At 39.9% G+C, this 25513-nt stretch overlaps 1 protein-coding gene across 2 annotated transcripts in view; it reads right to left on the bottom strand.

Annotated features, from left to right (window-relative positions):
• Positions 1–25513, bottom strand: part of LOC145338627 (receptor-type tyrosine-protein phosphatase gamma-like) — a 693461-nt gene that overhangs the window by 117274 nt on the left and 550674 nt on the right. The window contains exons 10-13 of one of the 2 annotated variants that reach the window (XM_080183016.1): positions 14822–14930; positions 5936–5985; positions 1416–1557; positions 566–1033 (exon numbers count right to left, since the gene is read on the bottom strand). In XM_080183016.1, coding sequence (XP_080039142.1) covers positions 566–1033; positions 1416–1557; positions 5936–5985; positions 14822–14930 — 769 coding nt within the window. Of the gene's footprint in view, positions 1–565; positions 1344–1415; positions 1558–5935; positions 5986–14821; positions 14931–25513 lie in introns of both variants that reach the window. The other variant, XM_080183007.1, reaches the window with a different exon arrangement.

The following is a 25513-nucleotide window of genomic DNA, read 5'->3' as shown; positions in this document are numbered from 1 at the left end:
ACGAGAGGACACACATTTAGGGTGTTGGGGAGTAGGTACAGAGGAGATGTCAGGCGTATGTTTTTCACTCAGAGGGTGGTGAGTGCGTGGAATCGGCTGCTGGCGGTGGTGATGGAGGCAGATTCGATGGGGTCTTTTAAGACACTTCTGGATGAGTACATGGGACTTAGTAGGATTGAGGGTTATAGGTAAGCCTAGTAGGTAGAGATATGATTGGCGCAACTTGTGGACCGAAGGTCTGTTTGTGCTGTAGTTTTTCTATATTCTACGTCACATTGTTGATAATTTACTGCTAACATAGGAAATGTTTTGATGGGGGATAAAATATTCAAACTTTTCAACCTTGTAGTTTTAAATTTTTATGGTATCTCCATGGTATTGGGTAAGCATCAAGCATAATAAATCAGCAATACGTCATGTGAGCCAAAGTTATTTAGTCACTACAATCAAATGGTTAATCACAAGCTTAGCAAAATAAAAAGAGCCACATACCAAATAAAGAGCCTATTTTAAAAAAAAGTATCGAAAGAAGCAACAGTAACAAAATAACTTGATATAAACTAACCTGGATTCACCATAACGAATGTATTCTCAGCAGAGTTTTTTCCTGCTACGTCGTTCCATGTTTTTGGAGGAGATGTTGGTTTGATTGAAGTTTTGAGTGGATAGTTCTCTGCAGTTGAAACTTCTGATGTCATTCGCAATGGCTCAACTGTTGTCTGCTTGAAAGCTTTACTTGTTTGACTGCTGGTTACGTTTGAAAGGTCTTGTCTACTGGTTGAGTTTTTGCCTTCTTCAGTTGGACCACTTCGATCACCAGGTGATACCTCTGATTCAGTCTTATTTTGTGTCTCAGTTGTTGCAGTCACAACATTCTCCTGTTTCTCCACTACTTCTTTCCTTGAGCCATCTTTGCTTTCCTCTTCATCACCTTCTCCTTCTTCTCCTTCTCCTTTCTCGCCCTCATTTTCTTTCTTTTCATCTTCACCTTCTGCTTCACCAGTTTTATTAACAGCAGAACTACCCTCTGAGCCTGGAGATGACAATGCTTCAGTTGTTGAAACAACAGGTCTCACTCGATGTTTAGTGGTTGAAGCCACAGAGGGAAGGCGTGTAGGCCACACAGTACTAGGAAAGGAAGGAACACCGCCACCACCAAACCCAAGGCTTGCAAGCAAGGTACTTGTTACCACAGATGCTACAGTGGTTTGACTTCCACTGGATGCAGGGCCTAGGCCAGTTGCCATAGAAACAAAAGGTAAAGTAAGACCGGAAGAAGTCCAAGTAGATGACCCAGAACTGATTGGTGCCATATCAGCTGAAGAGGCAGGAGAGGCTGTAGGCTTCAGTGACATACCAGAAGAATATGAAGAAAAATAGAAAGGATACAGTGTAAGTAGAAATATTGGACATACCATTTTGGTTCTCATTATTATAGAAGCTTCGAAAAGAAGCTTCAACTTCTACGCTTTTTTCATCATCTCCAAAATCTTTCTTTTCATGCTCATTGTAATATTTTGACCCTTTTCCATTAGGAACTGCACTTCCTTTAACATTCTGTTTAAACAAGAAAATCATAAATACATAAGCTTCCCATTATACCTATGCTTACTTTCAGATCCTTTGTGGCTCCATTGACTTGCTGTATTAATATCAAAGATATTTCTTTACTGATCTGTTAGCTTTTTTCAGAAATCCATTTGAAATGGAAATTCAAAACGTATTTAAAAAGAGAAAAGAATGACAATATTAAATACATGCAGTCTTTTGAACTCTTTACATATCACTCTTCTTTTCCTCGGCTGATAAAACAATTCAGGTTAAAGGAATTTTCTCAGTAAAAATTTATAATCTTCAGTTTTTATTCATTGAAACTGCGGTTTTTGGAATTTTTTTAAAATTAAACTAATCAGCATCAATAATAAGAAGAAACTAAGATAGTATAACATTTACATTGCATTACGTTGCAATTGGTTTTAAAGACCTTAGCACCAAGTCAGTTCTGTCTTTATAGATAAGAAGGTAATAGATGCACATGCAGAGGCAATAGCCTAGTGGTATTATCACTAGACTATTAGTCCAGAAACTCAGCTAATGTTCTGCGGACCTGGGTTCGACTCCCCACGGCAGATGGTGGGATTTGAATTCGATTACAAAAAAATCTGGAATTAAGAATCCACTGATGATCATGAAATCATTGTCGACTATCAGAAAACCCCATCAGGTTCACCAATGTCCTTTAGGGAAGGAAATCTGTTCTTATCTGGTCTGGCCTACATGTGATTCCAGAACCACAGCAATTTGGTTGACTTTCAACTGCCCTCTGGCATCAAGGGATGGGCAATAAATGCTGGAAAGCCAGCAGTGCCTATTTCCAATGAATGAATAAATAAATATATCATCGATACATTTTAAAAAAATCAAATTGAATGACAATAGTATTATGTACTTTTATGCTTTAAAATATGTACTCGTGTAGTAAGAAAAGCAGTGGGGATATTGTTGCAGATCTGTGATTGCTTACTCCCTATCCATCAACTCAACTCTCTGGCAGTAATTTACTCACAGGAAGAAGAGTTTAAAAAAATCTTTCTGAATCAGTCAAACTGGCTTATTGGTTATTGAGTGGAACAGAGTGTTGCTTCAGAGTGTATTGAGAACTGAACTTTATCTACTGCATGTTTTTAATATGGTGGAGCAGTGTTGTAACATCTCAAGTTGGAGGGGGACATGTTAATTCTTCCCACTTTCCACAGATTCCCACAGCCAAGGAAGCATCAAGTGAAAGAACAATCAGATAAACAGCTACCATTGGACTGCTATTTTAAGCCATCTGGTGGTGGGTTGAAGAATGGCATTTGTAAATGCCAACTGACTGAAGTGGGTACATAGCATGGCCAGAATTTTGCAGCGAGAGAAGAGGGAAAGAAGAAGATGGGCTTTATTTTCTCACAATGTGTGAGGAGAACATAAAAATCTTACTTAAAGATTTTGTTAAAAGCCAGAAAAAGTAATTTAAAAAATATTTTAAAACATTCCTCTGTCAAGGTGGTTTAAAATGTCAAAAAGGTATGTGTAGTTTTATTAGCGCCTCACATTCAGCTGCTTGACACAATATGCATAGGTCTACTATTATTAATATTTTTAGAAATCACAATGTATAATTTACATTCAAGTTGGCTCCTCTGATATTATTCAAATCGTATATAGCAGTATTTTCTTCCCTCCCTCAATTAGTCATCTCACTATAAATTAAAAAAAAGTGTATTAAATGTTTTTTATCCAACAAATTGCTGGTTGGGTAGAATAGTCCATGCAGTATACAAAACAGTCTTGTTCATATAAGTCTCATATTTTGATCAATTATTACATTGGTGATTATATTGCAAAGAATGAAAAAAAGTGTGGCCTGCATAGGCTGATGCTTAGATATAACAGTGACATACAAAAGTGCTAAATTTTATGTTAAAATGGCTGTGCTAAGTTCAGAATTCCATTTCAAAATTCACTGAATTCCCTGTGTCAATTGCTCCATAAGACCTAGTGCATTTTCAAATAAATATTGCATTAATCTGCAATATATTATTCACCTCTTGGTGGTGCTGTCATAAGGGTTTCCAAAACAATGGGCTGGATTTTACATTTGCAATTGGATGAGCCGTCCCCACCCTCCCATCACTCCCTAAGATAACCCTGTGAGAACAAAGTGTCCGTCCACCCTAAACACGACTAGAATCACTCTGTTCTTGAATTTCTAGAAAATATGAATGAAATAATTTCCACCTCTAGTTGTAAGAGAAAAATGATTCAAAAATTAGTTGCATTAAATGTGAACAATTGACGTAGGAACAACTAAATTATTTATCTATTGTCAACTTAACATTAACATTCAAACATTTTTGAATGTTTCCTTCATATCTTTTATAAGTAAACACTCTCCAACATATTTTGCTGCCATCTGCTGGTGAACCTTGAAGGAAACAAAACACACAAAAATCCTCAAAGGTATTCAGCAAGTTAAAGCCATTAAATACACATTAGATATATTTCTGGTTAATTTAAAATCTGTTGTTTCTTAACAATATTATTTTACCCAAGTTCATTTCTGAACTTGCAATTGAAATGTAACTGCAAAATATTAAAAGGAGTTTGTTAAATTGTTCAACGATGACCATTCTGTTTCCCTGAGAATGACAAATTTGCATTTTAAATCCTTATGAAAAGCACAACTTTAAATTTCAAATGTCTTTTCATAGAGGCATTGGGGGTGCAAGGAGATGGACCTTGATACTTTTTCTGTTTCAGGCCCCTTATTCTCCCCCACCCACTTTACCCATCCCCCTGAATTATGTGCAATGTTGTTTCCCCTTTCAAGATTCACCAATCAATTCACCACAGAATCACAGACAGTTCCGAGTAAAATTATGATGCCCATTGTTATCATCTGATGACAAGTATTGCCTGATATATATGCAACATGAGTCACCAATATTAAGAGCAGAAACAATATTAATGCAGTATTAGTTTGTGCGTGCCCTATAGTTGATAACAAACCAGGGAAATACAAATTTTACTTTAACAATATTCTGCAATATTGTCAATTTGACAGGAAAATACCTAATTCATTATTTATAATGCAGAAAAGAGGCCATTTAGCCCTTCGAGTCTGCACTCTGAAGTGGCATCTTGCACAAGTCTACCCCTTTATCTCCCCCCACCACCACCCTATCCCTGTGTATTTACCATGGCTAATCCACTAACCTACACAACTGTGCAGACATTAATACTGATTTCACTAACAGCTTCAGTAACAAGTTTCCACTCTCAATATATTCTGCATCTTACACCATATGAACACAAATTCATATCTGGAGCAAAGATTCAATACTTGCAACCACAAAAATTGCACAACATCTTTTCTATTCTGCACAAGTAGAAGACATTCTCCTGCCTGGGTGCATGATATTATTCAATACAATTATTTCATGCTAGAGGTGCAATTGAATTGTATTTTATCAGTAATCTCTCAGAATAGAAAGATCACACGACTTCTGAGTGACAAAATGGAATGATCGAGCAACACAAGCCTTCACTGTCAGTGAGAAGCTCTGGAGCCCTCAGGTTTCAAATATAAGAAACAGGGTGGATGAAAGTTTTGAAGTGCATGCAGTGGGATTTGTATCATCCTAGGGTCTACAAAGAAATGGCTAGTGAAATAGTTGATGCATTGGCTTTAGTTTTCCAAACTTGAATAGATTTGAGGAAGATTCCATTAGATTCATAAATAGCGAATGTAACCCCTTTACACAAAAAGGGAAGTCAAAAATTAGGAAACCATGGGCCATGAGCTTAACAACTGTCCTAGAGAAAATGCTGTTGAAAAATAAAAGATAGTACATTTAAGAAGATATTTTTTCTCTCAGAGGGTCATAAGTCTTTGGAACTCTCTTCCTCAAAGGATAATAGAGGCAAAAAATTTGAATGTTTTTAAGGCAGAGGTAGATAATTCTTGATAAGCATGACGATGAAAGGTTATTGGAGTAGGCAGGAATGTAGATTTGAAATTAATAGATCAGCCATGATTTTATTGAATGGCAGAACAGGCTCGAAGGGCTGATTGGCCTACTCCTGCTCCTAATTCATATGTTTGTATGTCCTTTCCCTGCAGTTTCAGCAAGCTGCAAACTGAACATCTCCAGTGACTGCCACATTACCTCATTTATATTGCAGCACTGTTACCAATAGCAGTTCAGACAATAAAGTTGCTATTTGGGATGAAAAGAAAAAATCAGTAATGCTTAGCTGCTGTGTCTTGTAACTGTTCACAGGTGGACAGTGATATAATTTCTTCCCATTTTTCCTGCATGCATCTCTGGAGATAACGTGTTATTAACATGATGCCTTTTAGGGATAGAAGATTAATTTCTACACTTACCATTCTTGTTTTTATAATCCTGGTTCCTTCAAATATTCTAGTTGTGTTGGCTGGAAAAGTAACAAATACAACTTTTAATGTAAAAAATGAATCAAAATAAATGAATTTACGAATAAAAAAGTTATAAAAGAAGCCATTTTGAAAATATAAAATAAATGTATCTCCTGGTCATAATTGGTTGGTGGTGAAAACATATTCAGCAACATACATTTGATCTGTTTAAAAAGACAGATTGCAAGGTAATGTTTATAATTAACATTATGCAAGTCATTTGGTCATACTTGATTAAAATTATGCAATCAGAACTCGGTATGGTCTGTTCTGGAGGAAGTAAGCACACACAAAAGACTCAGAATGCTGCAGCTAGGCAGTGTCAGATATTGTCTTCTACTCTTATGTTGTAAAGCCCATGAACTGGCATCCATTTGTTTCGACTTACAATTAACCACTCAATAACTATCCATTGGCCCTCACTTGGACTCATTGGACTGCAGTGTTTCAAGGCAGCAGCTCACCACCACATTCTCAAGAGCATCTAGGGATGGGGGAATAAGTGCTGGCCAGCTAGCCCTGCCCATGTCCCACGAATGAATAAACAAAAATCACACAAAGGCTCACATGCAAATGATTCTTCTTTACTGGAACCTAAGATTCGAGATCTAGATTTAGATAAGGCTAGCTGCAAGGGGACAAAATAGAGACTGTCCATGGTAAACTTGGGAAATTTGTTAATGAGTTAAACAACAGAATCAACAGAGGAAATGACAAAAAAATGTCCTGAGTAGGGCAATGGATTTTGTATACATGGATTTTAGTAAAGCCTTTGAGAAGGTCCCTCATGGCAGGCTGATACAGAAGGCAAAGTCATATGGAATCCGAGGTGAGCCGGTAAAATGCATACAAAACTAGCTTGGACATAGGAAGCAGAGAGTAGCAATGGAAGGGTATTTTTCTAACTGGAGGCCTGTGACAAGCAGTGTTTCACAAGGATCAGTGCTGGGGGCTCTGTTGTTTGTAATACAGAAAATGTAGGTGGTCTGATTAGTAAATTTACAGATAAAAAAATTTGTAGGGGTAGCGGATAGTGAGGAGTTCTGTCAAAGGATACAGTGGGATATAAATCGGCTGGAGACCTGGGCCGAAAGATGGCAGATGGAATTTAGCCTGTACAAATGTGAGGTGATGCAATATGGAAGGTCTACTACAGAAGGGAAGTATACAGTAAATGGTAGAGCCCTTAAAAATGTTAGCACACAATCGGATCTAGGCATGTAGATCCACAGTTCCTTGAAGGTGGCAACTCAGGTGGACAAGGTGGTCAAGAAGGCGTTTGGCATGCTGGCTTCCATCAGTCGGGGCGCTGAGTGTAGGAATTGGAAAATCATATTGCAACTATACAAGATGTTGGCTCGGCCGCATTTGGAGAAGTGTGCACAATTCTGGTTGCCACACTATTGGAAGGATGTTGCTGCATTGGAAAGGGTGCAGAAGAGATTTACCAAGATGTTGCCTGCTTTGGAGAATATGGACTATGAAGAAAGACTGAACAAACTTGGATTGTTTTCATTGGAATGTCAGAGGATGAGGGGGTACGTGATAGAGGTTTGCAAGATTATGACAGGCTTGGATAGAATGGATAGTCAGGGTCTTTTTCCCAGGGTTGAAGGGTCAATTACTCGAGGGCATAGGTTGAAAGTGAGAGGGGGAAAGTTTAAAAGGGATGTAAGGGTCAAGTTTTTCCATACAGTGGGTGGTGAATGCCTGGAATGCGCTGCTGGAGGAGTTGGTGGAAGCAGTTTCTATAACAATATTCAAGAGGCATCTGGATAGATATGTGAATAGACAGGGAATAGAGGGATATGAATTATGTAGAGGCAAGAAAATATTAGATTAGAAAGACATCTGTGTTGGCACAGACTTGGTGGGTTATAGAGAACTGTGCAGTACTGTTCTTTGTTCTTAATCCCCAGGACCAGATAGCTTCTATCCCAGGTTTTGAAAGAAAATAGGCAAGCGCTTTACTGATATCCTAACTATGATATTACAAAGTACTCTCAATTCAGGAACAGTTCCTTTAGACTGGAAAATTGCACATCACTCCACTATTCGAAAAAGGTTAGAAGGGAGAGCCAGGAAATTATAGACCAGTTAGTCTAACATCTGTGGTCAGGAAATTACTAGAATCCATAATTGAGGGTAGTATGACCAAACACTGTCAAAACATTCAGCTGGTCAGAAAGAGCCAGCATAGGTTTGTAAAGGGTAGGTCGTGTCCTACAAATCTGACTGACTTAAAACCACAGCTTTCCTTTTTGTTTTCAAATGATTACTATCTGGTAGTGAAGGTTGGTTGGAAGTACTTGTGCAGCTGATAAGAAAAATCTGGAACTAGCTCTATGCTGATCTATAGTCTTGAAACAAATTGCCACCATGTGAGTCAAGGATTTCAGGTACAGTGGGTAATTAAATCCTTCACCTGAGCCCCTTTCCCTATTTACTAGTTTAGGGTCCTTATGTCTGCCCTATTTATGTTTTCCACAAGGATCCTGGTCCCAGTCCAGTTCAGGTGGATCCTGTCTCATTGGTACAGTTCCCTCCTGTCCCATTACTAAGATCATAATAAGATCAAAAGAAATAGAGAACCAGCAATAAGTCATTTCATCCATTGAGCTTGCTCCACCATTCAATATAGACTGTATAATGCAATAAAATGTCTGACAAAAGCTAGTGGTAGCAAAATAAATATGGAGACAGGCAAGTGGATCCTGCAGTACCTGAACAGCATTTAGTGTCTGGAAAGAGGAAATACTTGCAATGACTTTCAATTGCTGATTGCCCATTTTTCAGCTAAAACTTAAATGATATTTAATATTCATAGGAAAGTTTGTAGTTATCACTGATGCCACCTTCAAGTAGTGTAAATAAGACCAGGCTGTTTCTGGCTGAGAGCTATAGTACCCTGATTGCAACTGTGAGTTGCAAATGGTTGGTCTGCACACAATGCACAGTCCATTTAGTTATGGCAGGTTTTAATAACCTAGCCAGCAATCCTTACAGGAATCACTGGAGGCTGCACAAAAGAAACAAAGTTTTACTTTGGGAAAAGTAGTAGTGTGATAACTGTATTGGACAATTGCCTCATGCTGTTGCTGCAATCCTATGGAAAGAAAATGTACCAATTAACAAAATGATCTATCAATTTTTATAAGGCACAAATGGGTGCAGAGATCTGGTACTAGCACCACATGATATGGAGCCTCAAAGCAAATTGCTCAATTTTTGGTTGCCAGGATCTTCAGATAGACTAGGTGGCAGATTATCCAGGTAGGAAAAAGAGACATAGAAACTGAAGAAGTAGGTGACTTTGGCAGCCATTGGTAGTGAAGGTTGGTTGAAGGTATTTGTCGAGCTGGTTGCAGAGACCTGGAACTAAATCTCTGCTGATCTATAGCCTTGAGAGAAATTGCCATCATATGTGCCAAGGACTTCAGATATAGTTGGTGGTATATGGGAGATGGATGCACCCTTGCATTGGTGGGGTTGGGGGTGGGGGGGTGGTGGTGGGGGAGTGAGCCAATGTAAGCAATCAGAGATTGTGAAAGGGCTGGTGAGCAGTTGGAGAATATGGGGGAGTGATTGTATCAGTTGGAGATTGTGGCGATGGGAATGAGGAATTGCAGATTGTGGGGGCTGTGAACAGTGACAGACAATGAAAAAGATGTAAGCAATCTATGGGTGAATGGGGACAAGCAGAGATTGAAGGATCGTCTGGAAATTTGGAGACTGGGTAGGAGCCTGAATTTGTGGGAACTACCTCATGGATCTTCAGACCTGTCTTTAATTACTGATAAAACCTGGAGTATGCAGCCTCTTTAAAGGATTTTACTGATCTCATGAGATGGTGTTGAGATGACCTTCAATACTGTCTCTGTTAAATGAGTGGGTTCAAGGCTGTTTCAGGTCAAGTTTGAGAATGTTTCTCAAGCCTTCCACCTGTCTACCCATCCTTGGCATTAAAATTCCCCATCGACATTCCAGGCCTGACTTGTGCAAAAGTGAACAAAATATGGGAGAAATGTCTCTGAATCTAAATCAAACTGCAGCAAACTGTCAGAATGACAATTGATCTACAATAATCACAAGTTTACACCTGCTTCAACACGAGGCAGGACAATCCTTAAGAAAAATGAACTGAGTAACGACACTGGCACTGGACTTGCCATGTAAGGATGACAGTGTCTGTATGACTACAATAGGACCAGTGTGCTGAGGTCGTGTGATGTAGCCCTTTGAAAACAGACATTCAAACATTCCATATGCAACGGAATTATATGTTTATTTAGCATTCTCAACACACATTTTCTCCAAGACCTATATATCTAGGCTGTACACCTTGTGTCATCCTTGGTTTAGTGGTAACACACTGAGGAATCAGGAAGTTGTGAATTCAACCCCATACAGAGTCTCGAGCACATAATGCAGGCTGATACTTCAGTGGATTACAGAGGACAAGTTGCAGATTGAAGATGATGGGCTGGATTTTCGACATGTCAAGACAACTCAGCAGATCTTTCAAAATGGTGGGCGGGACCCGAAAGAGAGGGTCCAGTGTCATTTCTGTCTCGTTCCATTTTTCACCATCAGGAGAAGGGGTAGTTCATGAATCACACAATTGTGAAATGATACAATGTTGGGCCATTTGAAACTAATACTGATTCATAGAAACCCCATCTTTGCTGTTCTAAGGGTCTTAGAAATGACAATTCTATGGAACAAGTGTGAACATTTGTGAAGGGAAGCTTCAAGTATCTTGATCTGAAATGATTTTTTAAATTAATAAAGAACAGTCTGCATCTTTTGCTTTAGTGCAAAAAAAGACCAAACACCTCCTACTAAAGTGCATTGATCGACAGGTCATCTGTATTAGAGAAAAAAATTAGCCATCAGTTTTTACAATTTGAGATTCCATTATTTATATTTCCTAAGATTTGTTGTTCTTACTGAGCCTACTATGAATGCTTGGCCGACTTTTAAGAGGTCCAGAATCACTTATCTTAGAGGGGACTATACAGACATTTTGATTAACAGGTTTAAGAGGTTATTAAAGGATTAGCTATCTTTTATATAGTTGGATGTTTGTTTTTAACAACAGATTGGCCAATTGAGGGGATTTAAATTTATTGAATGAGTTTCCTGAATGAGTTTTTGAGGATAAAGCATGTTTGAATAAGATCTTGATTAGCTTATGAGAATTTTCTTTCCATCTCCACATGGCTCCTGTCATTTGCATGAAGTGGATATTGGGTGAGTGGCTGCAGGCTAGGAGTATGAAGACAGAATGGGCAAATAAGCGGTCATGGGTGTATGAAGAAGAATGGGGGGATGGGTGGAGTGTGAGAGATGAAGGCCAGCAGGCCAAACAGCCTTTAATGGAACTGAGCCAAAGCTGCAGAGAACCAAAGGAGGCCTTGTAATCAGCCCACTTCGGCACTCATCACCGATGGAGCCACTTCTGAACTGTCTCTGGAGATGAAGGGCCCAATTCCATCCCATCCCCCGGCTCCTCAGAATGAAAATATGTTGGGTGAGGCCCTTTTAAAGGAGACCGGTCTGCCATGTCAGGAAAATTTTAGTGAAAATCCAGCCTGATGCCTTTGAATTACATTAATGCTTCCCAACTTTATCCCAGCATGGTCCTGTTTTAAAGCCCCAGACTTTGTGTGAACCCAGAGAGAAAAACTGGGGGGGTGGGGGGAGGGCAGTTATTGAGCGAGAGTGGGGAGTGTTTAAACTGTAGGGTTTTTTTTAAACGCCCACTTCATCACAACCATTTTTTGCAGCAATGAGGTCTGAATTTGTCTGTTAAGTTACACCCACCATTAGAAAAAAAAACTCAATGATTTAAAGGGGCCTGCCAGTTGTTAGCATTCAGTCCATGCTCCATGGCAGCTGTTGCTGCCTTGGAATTCAACGCCAAAATCTTGTCTCCCAACCCACAGCTCTGGATTAGATGTTAACATATATTGCATTATACTGCCCTCAGCTACAGGTAGACGTAAATGATCCCATGGAGCTAACTGAAGAAGTGTAGTGTTCTCTCAATGCCCTGGCCAACACTAATCTTTGAACCAACATTATCAAAATAGACTAATCGATTATCTATCTCATTGCTGTTTGTGGGGCATTGCTCTGTCCAAATTGGCTATCATGTTTACCTATATTTGTACAATGGCAGTGTTCCATTTGCTGCAAGCCATCCTGAGAATGTGAAAATTAAAGGTAAGTACATTTTCTCTCACTATCGTTTATAGAAAACCTGAAATAAATGAAATAATTATTCATAATCCTGCTTAATTCCCTCGCTCATTTGTTAACTGTAAGACTCCAAACTTTAAGAACACTGGGAGCCAATGTACCCTTTCCATATAAGCATTTTTCTGTTTTTTCCCAGGCCATTGTTTGTTGACCTTGCTGAGTTACAGTTGCAGGGACGAAGTAAGTGCTGGTGAGCATGCTGATATAATACTCAACATTAGAAGAAGCAGAACTGAACCTAGTTCAGTTTCCACCCCATGTTTACACACAAATGTTTGAACATTTGCAACTTAAACTGTGTTGCTTTTTATGAATTCTTCAATCATTGAATGCATGACAATGGTGCCCTTTTACACATCATTTCAACCTTGCTCTGAACAACTGCTTCCATTTAACTGGAACTGTCTTTTGAATTTTATGTCTCGTGTTTCTGTTTTTAAAACCAGGTTGCTACACATCAATTTGAATCTGATTTCAATTCACTTCATTTGTCCCTCACCCTCTGTCCGGGTAGCCACCATCAGACATCTATCTAGTTCCAGAAGCAATGTTATTTATATGCCATTTACAAAGCCCAATATGTTTTCAAGCACAGCTTTATCATAGTGTAGAATACATCTGCAAGAGACCGATAACTACATTTTTGTCATTTCATAATACAACTATTCCATTACTAAAACTTGGATTTGACAAAAATAAAAAATGTCATTATGAGTTATAGGCAAGGCAGAATTGGAAAGAGGAGGGATGCAGTTGGAGGATGATATGGGTCACTTATACTCCAGTAAATCAAGACCGAGGGATATAGATGAAGACTTTACTATAAAATGAACACTGAGATTTTCCATTGTTTCCATGCCAGCTAACAATTTCATTGGTTTGTTCACATTTCGAAAACTGTTGTTCAAATATGTAAATTACAACTATTTCTTGAAGATATTTGGAAATTTTTATTAGTTTTCAGGAAAACTATTTTTTCTCATTAGGTGAGATTATTGTGGTCATTGCCCATTGTAAGATACAGAGTGGGATTTTCCAGCCCTTTCTGCCAGTGGGATCTTCCAGTCCTGACAAAGATGACCTCCCACCCCCACCACAGAGTTCTCCAGCAGCAGGACAGTGAGCCACACAAAATGCTGTAGACATTGGCAGAATGGCAATATTCTGCTGGAAGGTAGTGGCAAGTCGCCTCTATTGCCAGAAACATTCCACGGGTGGGGGAGTGGGGGAATTCCGCCTACAGTGTTTTATAAGACTCCTAGCAACAAATATGGAATAACCATAGAAACACAAACTCTAATAGCTCTAAAATAGGTTCAACACGCAGTGTCAAATAGTGTGCTTTATGAAAAGTAAACAACATCTGGGTGTTGGTTGAGGGCCAAATAATATGCTCAGAGTGCAGAATACTTTGCAAGTCTCTTGAGTTTTGCTCTTCATTCCTACCAATATCCAAACACCACACTGTACTATCAGAAATATAAAACGTAACCATTTGTAAATATTTGTCCCAACAATTTAACACTAACATTTGGTGGAACTCACTTTTCCACAAATCACATTCCATTATTTTCCATGTCCTACAGAATTTTCAGTATTTTTATACTACAAATTGATTAGATTTGTGCAATCCTCTCATCACATGGGAAATAACCTTAAAATAGGGATATCAAAAATTGGTAGTGGAAATGGAGAGGCAGCATCAGATGGACCTGGTTTCATTACCACATTGAGTCATTCTTATTTTTGTCTCAGTTTCCCAGTATTCCTTTTATTTCAGTACTGCATTCTCTCTCTCTCTCTCTTGCTCTCTCTTCAGGTACCATGTCCTAAGAGGAAATTAATGACCATGGATGTCCATGTGTCGGTCCATAGTTATGCTTGGCAAGCTACTGTAGTGCTTTGCTATTACCTTCTGCAGGTTCTGGCTGAACAGAGGACTCTCTCACCCCTGCCACCTGCCATAGGGATATTGCAAGGATTTGCAGGTTAATAATCAACCTGTTTGGGTCACATTAAGACCACTGAATCCTGGAGTGGAACTCGAAGCCATAGCTTCTGGCTCAGAATCGCCAGAAGACCACCAGTTCTGCATTATAAACAGCATTATTTCTTCCAGGAACACTGTTTTAACACCATCTCCTCACATTTATAAATTGTCGGATTTTTGTAATAAACTGCAGATTATCCTTCTGTTTTAAAGTGAATTTACAAATCCCTCAAGACGTAATTATTTTTTCCTGTGTTATTTGCAGTGCAGATAATGAGTTGCTTATTATTGCCTGTTTTTCTTTAAAGAGTTCCTGTTGTGCTTTGCAAACAGCTGTTGAATCTCAGAAATTCACAGGCTGTTAGGCCATGGAATTTTAAATATATACATGCTTACAAACTAATCGAATTTGTTCAATTCCATATAGGAAATGAACCTTAGAATAGGGGTAACAAAGACCAGTGGTGGAAATGGAAAGGCAGGAGCATTGTAAGTAACTAGCACCTTATGGTTTTGTTGGCCAGAAATGTTTTGATACGTGAACAATTCAGAATTTGATTATTTTTCTCATGTCGACTTACCTTGAAACAGCATTGTCTGGCTAAAATCACTCCGCAGATCATTCTGACACACAGCCTGAACGCGAAACAGGTAGAGTTTATCCAGGGAGACATGATTGATAATTGCTTCCTATGTTGGGATACAAAGAGACAAATTACTGATTGTATATTCAATTAATACATTGTAGGATCAATTAGAGTGAAACAACCTTAAAAATACCAAATCGTGGAGGCAATAGAATGTAACCATTTGATTATTTTAAATGATCACACGCCTACTCTAACTACATTAGCTGGAGTTCAAAGAAGACAATCCTGCTCAATACTAACCAAAATAGTCGAAAAAATCAACAACCACCCATCCATTCAAAAAAGAATGTCCTTGCCCATTGAAATTGAATTAGTCCAAATTTAGAAAGTTAGAAATATACTTGAAGATCCAATGTAAGTATGGCATAGTGCAAAGCCATTATCCGCCAGGCATTACGATTGGATTAAGATACATGAACAGATAAATCAATGTCTTCTGTGTATTAGTCTGATAAAGCTGCAGTAAAATAAGTAAATGCAACAAGAAGAGTTAGTGTAATTTATTCCACAGTTATCAAAGTCCAATTTTTAGCCAAAACATATAGGTCTTTTGCATTATTCCATTGGTAGAAATTCTGTCTTACTGCAGTAATGAAACCATAATTGTTGCATGTAGCTCTCTCTGTTTAAAGGCAGGTTATAGCTTGCTAGCAAATTCAAATTATGCAAGGACATTCACTTTTATTTAATATGTTGAGCCTCAATGGCTTTCAGTGAAGTCCCAGCCAATGTCCACGTTGTTTTGATGGATACCCCCATACTGGAAAATATTTTTTTCTTATTCTTATTATCCCACAGTTTCTCTGCAATGTACAAATGGGAGCATAGCATCTGCTTAACACACCAGTCCTCCTCTCAGCTGTTAACCATAGAACCAGAGAAAAGTTATTGTAGAGAAAGTGTCCATTCAGCCTACTGTGAGTACGCTGGCCAAAAAATAGGAAAAAAAAAGGTGCTCATTTTAATGCCATTTTCCAGCCCTTGTCTGTAGCCTTGCAGGTTACATTCAGATGCTATTCGAGATACCTTTTAAGTGCATATTTTGAGCATAATTAGTCTCAACCACTAATTTGGGCAGTGAACTCCAGATGTCCACCACTCCCTGGGTGAAAAGAATTTTCCTCACATACCCTCTAATTTTTCTACCAATCACCTTAAATCTATGCTTCCTGGTAACTGACCTCTAGCTAGGGAAAATAGGCCCTTCCTGTCTACCCGATCTAGGCTGCTCATAATTTTGCACATCTCAAATAATTCACCCTTCAGCCTCCTCTGTTCTTAGGGAAACAATCCCAGCCTATCTAATGTTTCCTCATAGTTCCAATTTCCATCAAGATGTGATACAGTCAAAACTTTGTCAGCATAAAATCTAGAATTGATTTTCCATTTCACTAACATCAGATATAAAATATTTCACAAATATACGGTAACAATGTAGAAGCAGGTTCCCAAATTCAATCTTGCTCTTGAACATCTAAAGTATTTAAAATATTGCACAAGTCCCAATGTTAATGAGCAATGCTGAACTGAATTGTCTAGTGCCAAGTTTACTGAGCAAGCCAACAGCCTTGATCCTTGAGGCTGCCAGAGCTTGTGGGTGATAGCTGTCACTCGATAATCACTTCCTTCACAACTGCGCTTTAAAGAAACTGAACATAAAAAACAGAAGAATCTGTAGGATATTGGAAACTCATTAAACTTTCTAAATAGTTGTTGGAAACTTGACAAGTAAGTTGTTTCCAGAATCACAGAATTGTTATAGCACAGAAAGAGGCCAATTAGCCCTTCCTGTCTGCTCTGGCTCTCCAAATGAGCATTATGACTTAATGCCACTCCTCCACTCTTTTCCGTGTACCCTTGCACACTGTTTCTATTTAAATAATCATCTAATGCCTCCTGAATGCCTTGATTGAACCTGCCTTCGCCACACTCCCAAAGAGTATGTTCCAGGCCTCAACCACTCGATGTGGGAAAATGTTTTTCTTACGTTACAGGAGGCTAAGCCTCTGTCAACGGGGCTTGAGTTTTGCTCCCACATTGCTCCACAATTTGTACAACTTGGCACAGAGCGATAGAGTTATTACAGCATCAGAGGCCATTCATCCCAGCAAATCAGTGCTCGCTTTCTACAAGAGCAAGTCACCTGGTCTCCTCACCCAGCTTATCCCCATAGCCCTGCAAATTCTTTTCTCTACTGATAATTATCAAACTCTCTTCTAAAGGTTCTGATTGAATCTATCTTCACACCACATTCTCAAGAGTGCATAAAACATTTTTCTCCATGCTGCCTTTGCCAATCATCTTAAATCAATGTCCTCTGGTTCTTCATTCTTTTGCCAACGGAACAGTTTCTCCCTAATCTGCCCAAGCCCCACACAATCTGGAACACCTGTATCAAATCTCCTTTTAATCTTCTCTTTGCCAAGGAGAACTGCCTTAGCTTTATAATTGCATATATTTGTGAAATATTTTACACCTGATGTTATTAATCTGAAATGCCAATTCTGGATTCAATGCTGACATTGTTTTGGCTGTATCACATCTTTAAACATACACTGTCTGCTGCTAACAGCTGTAAAGGGGACCTGCCGTCAGCTGGTGTGCCAAGCAGATGCCATGCTCCCATTTGTATGCTGCACATAAGCTATTTGATACTGAGAATAAGAAAAAGATTTTTTCAGTATGGAGTAACCTTCAAAACAACATGGACTTTGCCTTGGGTTTCACCAAAAGCTATTCAGGTTCGGTAGGTTGAATAAAACCTGATGCTCTTTCATACTTTTAATTCAATAGTGAGCCATTACCTGCCTTTAAACAGAGACAGCTGCATTCACCAAATATGGTTTCATTACCATACTGAGTCAGAATTTCTACTAATGGAATGATGCCAAAGATCTGTACGTTTTAGCTAAAAATTTGACAATTCCACATATCATCATCATCCCTGGAACCATTCTTATGAAAATGTTCTGTAACCTCTCTAATGCCTTCATATCTTTCTTAAAATGTGGTGTCCAAAGTGGACACAATACTCTAGTTGAGACCAACCCAGTGTTTTCTACAGGTTTCTCATAATGTCCTTGTTTTAGTACTCTATGCCCTTACTTATTAAAACCTAGGATATTGTATGGTTTTATTGGCTACTTTCTCATTTTCCTGCTACTTTCAATGATTTGTATGCATATACCCCATAGTCTCTCTGCTCTTGCACCCCCTTTAGAATTGTGTCCTTTACCATATATTACGCTTCTTTCTCTTACAATGAAATGAATCACTTGATTAGTGTTTGCTTTGAATTTCATCTGACACATGTTCATCCATTCTACAAACTTGTCTTAAGTCCTCTTGAGGTTTAATCACTATTTTCCTCATAGCTTGCAATACTTTTAAATGTTGTGTCATCCATGATGTTTTAAATTGTGCCCTGCACACTCAAGTGTGGATCACTAATATAGATGAAGAAATATAGGTGGCCTCACACCAAACCCTGGGGAGCCCCACGATATTTCCCTCCATTCTGAAAAACAACTGTTCATCAATGTTCTCTGTTTTCTGTCACTTGGCCAATTTCAAACGTATGTTGTTGCTGTCCCTTTTATTCCATGGGCTCGGGTATTGTTGGCAAGTTTGTTATGTAAAACTGTTCTTTGGAAATCCAAGCACATCACATCTCAACCGCATTACCCTCACCAAACCTTCGCTGTTACCTTACCAAAAAACTCAAGCACCTTAGGTAAGTACAATTTGCCCTTAGCTAAACCATGCAGTCTTTCCTTAATGAACACACATTTGTCAAGTGACCATGAACGTCGTCTCAAATTTATGTTTCCAGAAGTGTTTCTTCCTACCACTGATGTTACACTAACTGTAGTTGCTGGGTTTAAACAAGCCTATAACATTTCGCAACTCCCCAGTCCTTTGACATCACTTACATATCCAAGGAGGATTGAAAACTTATGGCCAGTGCTTCTGCAATTTTAATGCTTCCTTTCCTCAATATCCTTGGATACCTAACAAACCTGCAACATCCCAGAAGAGAAAACCTTTCTTCCATTTTTCTTTGTTAAATTATTTGTGTTGGAACAACAACATTTTGTTTAGTCCACAGGAGTCTGAAAATTTTACCCCAAGTAAAACAGAATGTACAATAAGAATGCAAGAATTGCAATGTTTTTCACATGGATACATAATAGAACATTCAGGATCAATGGTTACTCCATCCAAATCAATTCATCAAATTTCTCCCAGGGTAAATAATCAAAAGTTAACAGGATAGTGTTCCTTCTGCCACATCTTCTCGTATGATATATTTTTCCAGCTCTCAATTTAATTTAGATAAGTATCTGCTCAAGAATTGCCAGTTATGACAATGGGGAATGGCAATACATCATAGTCTTGACTACATTTTGATTGATTCCTGCAAGATTTCTTAAAATGCATCATCTATTAATGCAACTCAGATAACAATATTTTTTAAAGAAATTGAAAACAGAAATGGAAATGAACGCAAGAAACCTTCAATTATAATGAATAGATGAAATCTGATTCTGTTACACAGTATGACAGCCCACAGGATAGTGCCTGAGAATGAGGTTTCGTAGTTCTGAAGTTTTTTAAAAAAATATGAACTATCTACAAATTAAAAATGTAAATGAATTTAGAAATACAACTAAAATACGACTAACACTAATAAATTATCACATTCAAGCACAATATACAAATCTGCAGGAAGGACTGAGACTGTTTCTTGCAGAATTTATTATTTTTAGTGAGGAAAATTTTGCTTCTTGTTGTCAGAATAAGAACATAAGAACATAAGAAATAGGAGCAGGAGTAGGCCATCTAGCCCTTCGAGCCTGCCCCGCCATTCAATAAGATCATGGCTGATCTGTCATGGCTCAGTTCCACTTTCCCGCCCTCTCCCCATAACCCTCAATCCCTTCTCTTATCAAAAACCCATCAACCCGCTTCTTAAAAATATTTAGCGAGGCAGCCTCCACCACTTCAACGGGCAGAGAATTCCAGAGATTCACCACCCTTTGAGTGAAGAAGTTCCTCCTCAACTCCGTTCTAAACCGCCTCCCCTTTATCTTGAGGCTGTGCCCCCTAGTCCTACTGTCTTTTTTAGCTTAGTTATATTGAAATGTAACAGATTACGGATATCTGAATTTGTCTAATTTTCTGGAAATTCTGTAACTTCTGCTATCTAGCTGCAAGCAGCTTTATCGTTGTAAATTTCAACTGCTCTCAATTCTCACAGACTTTGCTTTTTGATGTAATCTTTATTCCCAACCGCTCTATATCTGAAAGATCCTTTGATTACGGCATCCATCAACCTCTCAAGCATGACGTTTTCCATTGACAGCAATGGGAATTTGAGTCATAGGCCGTCATAGCCTCCCTTTCTCTATTTCTTTCATGTAAGATACCATCTTTGATGCCGTATTGTAGGTGAAAATGACTTGATAGTCATTTTGTTTTCCCTGTCTAACTTCTGTGAAATCTCAGGAGTTAAATAAAGATTTTTAAAAATGATGATCCTGTGGGTTTTGAGCAATTCCTACTTTGCTGATTTAGGAAATTTTTTAATTACATGCTTTCATTCTCATTTAATTTGCCTTCTTTCAATATCGAAACAGTTTTTGCCTGCATGCAAAAAAGAACTGGATCGCATACAAGCTAGTGCTGAAAAGTGGCAACTTATTCATGCAACACAAGTGCTAGGCAATGACCATCTCCAACAACAGCAATTGTAACCAACTCCCCTTGACAGTCAACGGCATTAATATCACTGAATCGCCTACCATCAGCATCTAAGGGGTTACCACTCAGCCAACACTGAACTGGACCAGCCATATAAATATTGTGGCTACAAGAGCAGGTCAGAGGCTGCAATTCTGAAATGAGTAACTCATCTTGTAACTTTCAAAGCCTGTCCACCATCTACAAGACACAAGTCAAGAGTGTGGTGGAATACTTCCCACTTGCCTGGATGACTGCAGCTCCAGCAACACTCAAAGGAATCTCAACACCATCCAGCACAAAGCAGCACATTTATTTGGACCCGATCAACCAGTTTAAACATTCATTCCATCATAGGTATACAGTGGCAGCAACCTGTACTACCCAGAAAGTGCACTTCAACTAGTAGCCAAGGATTCTTTTACCTTCCAAGCCAACAGCCTTTACCATCTTCAATCAGCAGATGCAAATGATCAACACCAACTGTGAGTTCCCCTCAAAATCACACACCACCCTGACTTGGAACTATGGAGGGGCGATTCTCCCAAAAGTGCTGAATTGGTGGGAGAACTGTTTTAGATTATGATTGTTTTCTCAGTGCAACTTCACACTTGAATCTCCCCATTCTGTGCACTGCAGAGGTCCCAAGCGTGAAACTCATTAAAAATCCAGGGGGGCATGGCCTATTCGCACCAGAATCTGAAAGTTCTGGAACTCTGCACATGCACAGTGGCCCCAATCTGACAGTCTCCCTGTTTGCTGGCCAGCTCGATCGCAGTTTCATGACAACTCCTGGGCTAGCCCTGATCTCATCCCAGAACGCCCTGATGTCCAGCCCACTCCCCCCCCCTCCACCGCAGCAATGGCGATTCTCTCCACCCCCTCTCACCCCAGCAGACCCCCACACCCCCTCCCCCCGGTTCAAACATCCCCCCTTGGTAGACAAACCCCACCTCCCCCACCAAGCTAGCACCAATCGCTGCCCTCCCTCCATCCCAGACCAATCGCCATGCAGAGTGGCAGATGGGTAGTGCCAAGGTGCCCATTGGGCATGGGCATTTTGCCCATTAGGCAGTGCTAGGGTGCCCATGCCCAGGGGCACCACCCTCCCACTGCCCAACCCCTGGGGGACTCCCGTTTGCCCCCCCCCTTCAATGGGGGTCTCCCATTAGCTCCCCGAACATGGGAAGCTACTCTAAATCCCACCGGAATGAAGTACTTCTGGCAGGATGGGAGGAGATTCAATCGGGACCAGCAAGTTCCTGATAATGACATTAAATACTGATAAATATATTAAAGAAAGATTCAAATGACTTACTTATCTTCCTGTCAGTTTCCAGGGTGGCCTGGACTCCGACTGTCCTCCAGCTCTGGAAGATGTGCATGCGTTCCCACTGGAAACAAGGCCAACAATGCGCATATCTCACCTGAGCCGCCGGAAAAGTTGAGGGTCGCGATGGCAGAATCACCCCATATATTTCTGCCATTCTTTCACTGTCGGTGAGTCAAAATCTTGGAACCCTCTCTCTATCACACAATGGCCAGAATTCTCCCGCCATTCACATCCTGCCGCCTCTGCCAGCGGAGAATTTGATGTTCTGCAGTGGGACCAGAGAACCTCACTGGCATGAACGGCCAGAGAATTCCACCAACTGGCTTAACCAGCACCTTCTTAAGGGCAATTAGGTTTGGGCAATAAATGCTGGCCGAACTAACACACATGCAATGTATGAATTAAAAATAAAAGCCCATGTGACAACTATAGCTCCACAAAACAATCTTAATATCCAAGGGATAAGTAACTTACCTCTCCACTCAAGTACCACTTGCCTTGGAGTTATGTCAGACAATACAGTGCAGATTTCTCGGATACCTGCTTATATGTCTTCATGCTTAAATTCTCAGCTTTCAACATGTTTATATTCTACGTATCTATCAATTCTATTTCAATTGTCATAATTTGTGGATGATTTCCCAGGCCACATCATATTGTTCCTTCCTTAGCTCCACTTCCCAAATCCCTAACCAGCAAAAAAAATGGCAGGATGTGTATGTCTTAAATGCCAGCCAAGTATAGCTTTAGTCAAAAGAACCTTCAAACAAGTTCGACATGGGGATTTTTTTGCCTGTTTCCCTGGATATATGCTGAAGAAAATGCAAGCTATTGATTGGCAAGCCCCATATTTTTTGCATAGATTTAAAATGTTTATGTACATTTATTAGTGTCACTAATAGGCTTACATTAACACTGCAGCAAAGTTATCGTAAAAATCCTCTGTGGGAAAATGCTGCATAGAATGTTTTATTTGAAGACATAAAACCAAATATTGCCTCAGTAAGATAGAAGTTAATCACGTCTAATGAACAGACTGTCAGCTGGACATCACTGGAGGGGTTTTATCACCCTTCAGATGAAGGATTGTATAATATCTTCTAAATGGTGGCTTATTAGTGCTCTCAGAGACACCACTTTCACAATAACTTCATTGCAGTGTTAATGTAAGCCTCCTTGCAACTAATAAATAAACTTCAGTTGAATTTCAGCCCGTATTTCTTCCTGTAAGGAATTCAAGAACAGCCGCAGTGTCCAAAAAGTGGAATTTTCACATGTATGAATTCAACCATTGAGGTGTCCTTTTTTTCGTAGGCTTCCACCTCTCAGGAATGGAATCCAAACTTGGCAACTGGGTCAAAGCATTGAGCCTTCAGTTTGGTACATTAATTTGATTCATTTAATTAGCCAATGATCAGATATCCAATAAATAGAAAGCAAATTACTGTGGATCCTGGGGATCTGAAATAAAAACAGCGTGCTGCAAAACCTCAGCTGATCTGGCATCGCCTTTGGAGATAAAAACAGAAGGGGAAATTTTACGACTTCGCTGTGCCTAGAGTGGATTCCAGAAAATAGTAAGCAGACCTAAAAATCAGTTCTGCACCTGGTGACATACAATTTATAATTGCCCTGGTCCTTTTTTATTGGCACAAACCCAATCAACATATTTAAAGTTGCATTTAGAAATGCAAAACCCAATTGACGCAGGATTCTCCTAGCTTCTGACCTTCAAGTGCTATGCGAGACAGGCAAGAACCACTTCTGGTCTCCACTCGTAGAGACCAGGCACGATGGTCATGAAGGAAGGCTCAGAGACCATTGAAGCTCCTGGGTAGTCGAGAACATGGCTGAGCAGTGCCCATCGGGCAGTGCCCACCAGGCACTCTGGCAGTGTCCACAGGGTACCCTAGCAGTGCCAGTTTGGCAATGTCAATGTGCTGGGGGAAATCCGAAGGGGATGGGACCTGAGTGAGAGCAGGGCCTGAGTGGGGACTATGATGGGAGCTGTGTAGGGGAGATTGTGCAGGGGGGCTCATGCAGAGTGGAGCATGCGGGGACATGTTGGGGGTCATGAAGAGAATCCATTGGGAGTAAAGTGGAATAGCCCATGCCAGTGATCCATGTTGGGACAGGGGTGAGGAAACATGCTGCTGATGAGGGAGGGGTTCCGGATGTACGTGGAGAGAAGACGTCTCCCAGTGCACTAGGAGGTCAGGATGCCCTTCTGAAAAGGCACCCGAGCACTTTGCAGCCAGGCTTATCATTTGTGTTTTGGCCCCAACCCCCCAGAAACATGCACACAATTCATTGCTCTCCCAAAAAATAACTGAGTGTGGGATGATTGCAGTCTGGAGTGTGCCTGCCAGACCGGTATTCTCAACGTTATGACACTTAGGGCAGAATTTGACTACTGTTCACGCCAGTGGGATTTTCTGGTCCCATTGCAGTAAATGGAGATTTGACTAGACACCAAATTCTCTGTCCTCACTGCAGCAGCAACGGGGCGTGAATGGCTGGTAAGATTGTGCCCTTAACTTTTCTTCGGGATAGTTCTGCCCAGAGTTAATATTTCGAGTCCAAAATGACCCTGAAGAAGGCATATGGGACTCAAAACATTGACCAAATATCCAATCTGGGTCACAATGGATCTTTTGCATAATCAGTTCCTCAGAATACATACTCCGATGCACAGGCTGCTAAAGAATATACATTTATCTTGCCATTTTCATGAACTCAGGATATCTGAAATTGCTTTGCACTAATTTAGTACTATTTGAATTGTACTCACTGTAATTGTGGAAGCAACGCACATTTGAAATGTATTTTTCCAGTGCATACCTTAAGCTTGTTTCAATGGCAACTTGCTTTCACTTTCTAACTCCTGGTCTTCTGATGAATTGCCTGCTCTAATCAACAAGCAGTGGCAGCCCGCATCATGGTTGCCATCTGCCTTTGTCACTAGCATCAGGCAGGCAGCTCCCACCATCTGGAAGCACTCAACACTTCTAATTGGCTGCCAAGCTTATCTCCTGACCAATTAGGCCATTTAAATTTTAAAACAGCGTCACAATATCAACCCATTTCGGGCTCGGAGTTGGAACCCAGAATTGATCTATGTCACTGCATTGAAAATTCAGCGGAGTCTCTGAAGTGGGACCTTAGCCCACAATTTATTAAATTCAGTGGTCTCTTTGCTAACAACAAACACTTCTAGCATACTGAAAAGGGTGCTCTCTTTCCTGGGCCTCATTCCAATTGGTACAGATACAATTACTTGAGGGGCAACCTGATAGAGGTTTACAAGATTATGAGTGGCATGGGGAGAATGGACAGTCAGATGCTCTTTCCTAGGATGGAAAAGAGAAGTGCCAGGTTTAAGGTGCGTGGGGAAAAGTTTAGAGGAGATGTGTGAGGCAAACCTTTTTATACAGAGGGTGGTGAATGTCTGGAATGCATTGCTCACATAGGTGGTAGGTGCAGGTACGATAGCGGCATTTAAGGAGCATCTAGACAAATGCATGAATATGGTGGGAATGGAAGGATAC

Source organism: Carcharhinus amblyrhynchos, chromosome 3, assembly GCF_965287045.1.
Source record: "Carcharhinus amblyrhynchos chromosome 3, sCarAmb.v2.hapA, whole genome shotgun sequence".
In the NCBI taxonomy this organism is placed as follows: Eukaryota; Metazoa; Chordata; class Chondrichthyes; order Carcharhiniformes; family Carcharhinidae; genus Carcharhinus; species Carcharhinus amblyrhynchos.
The sequence above is the reverse complement of the archived record's forward strand: the minus strand, read 5'-3'. Positions and strand labels throughout refer to the sequence as shown.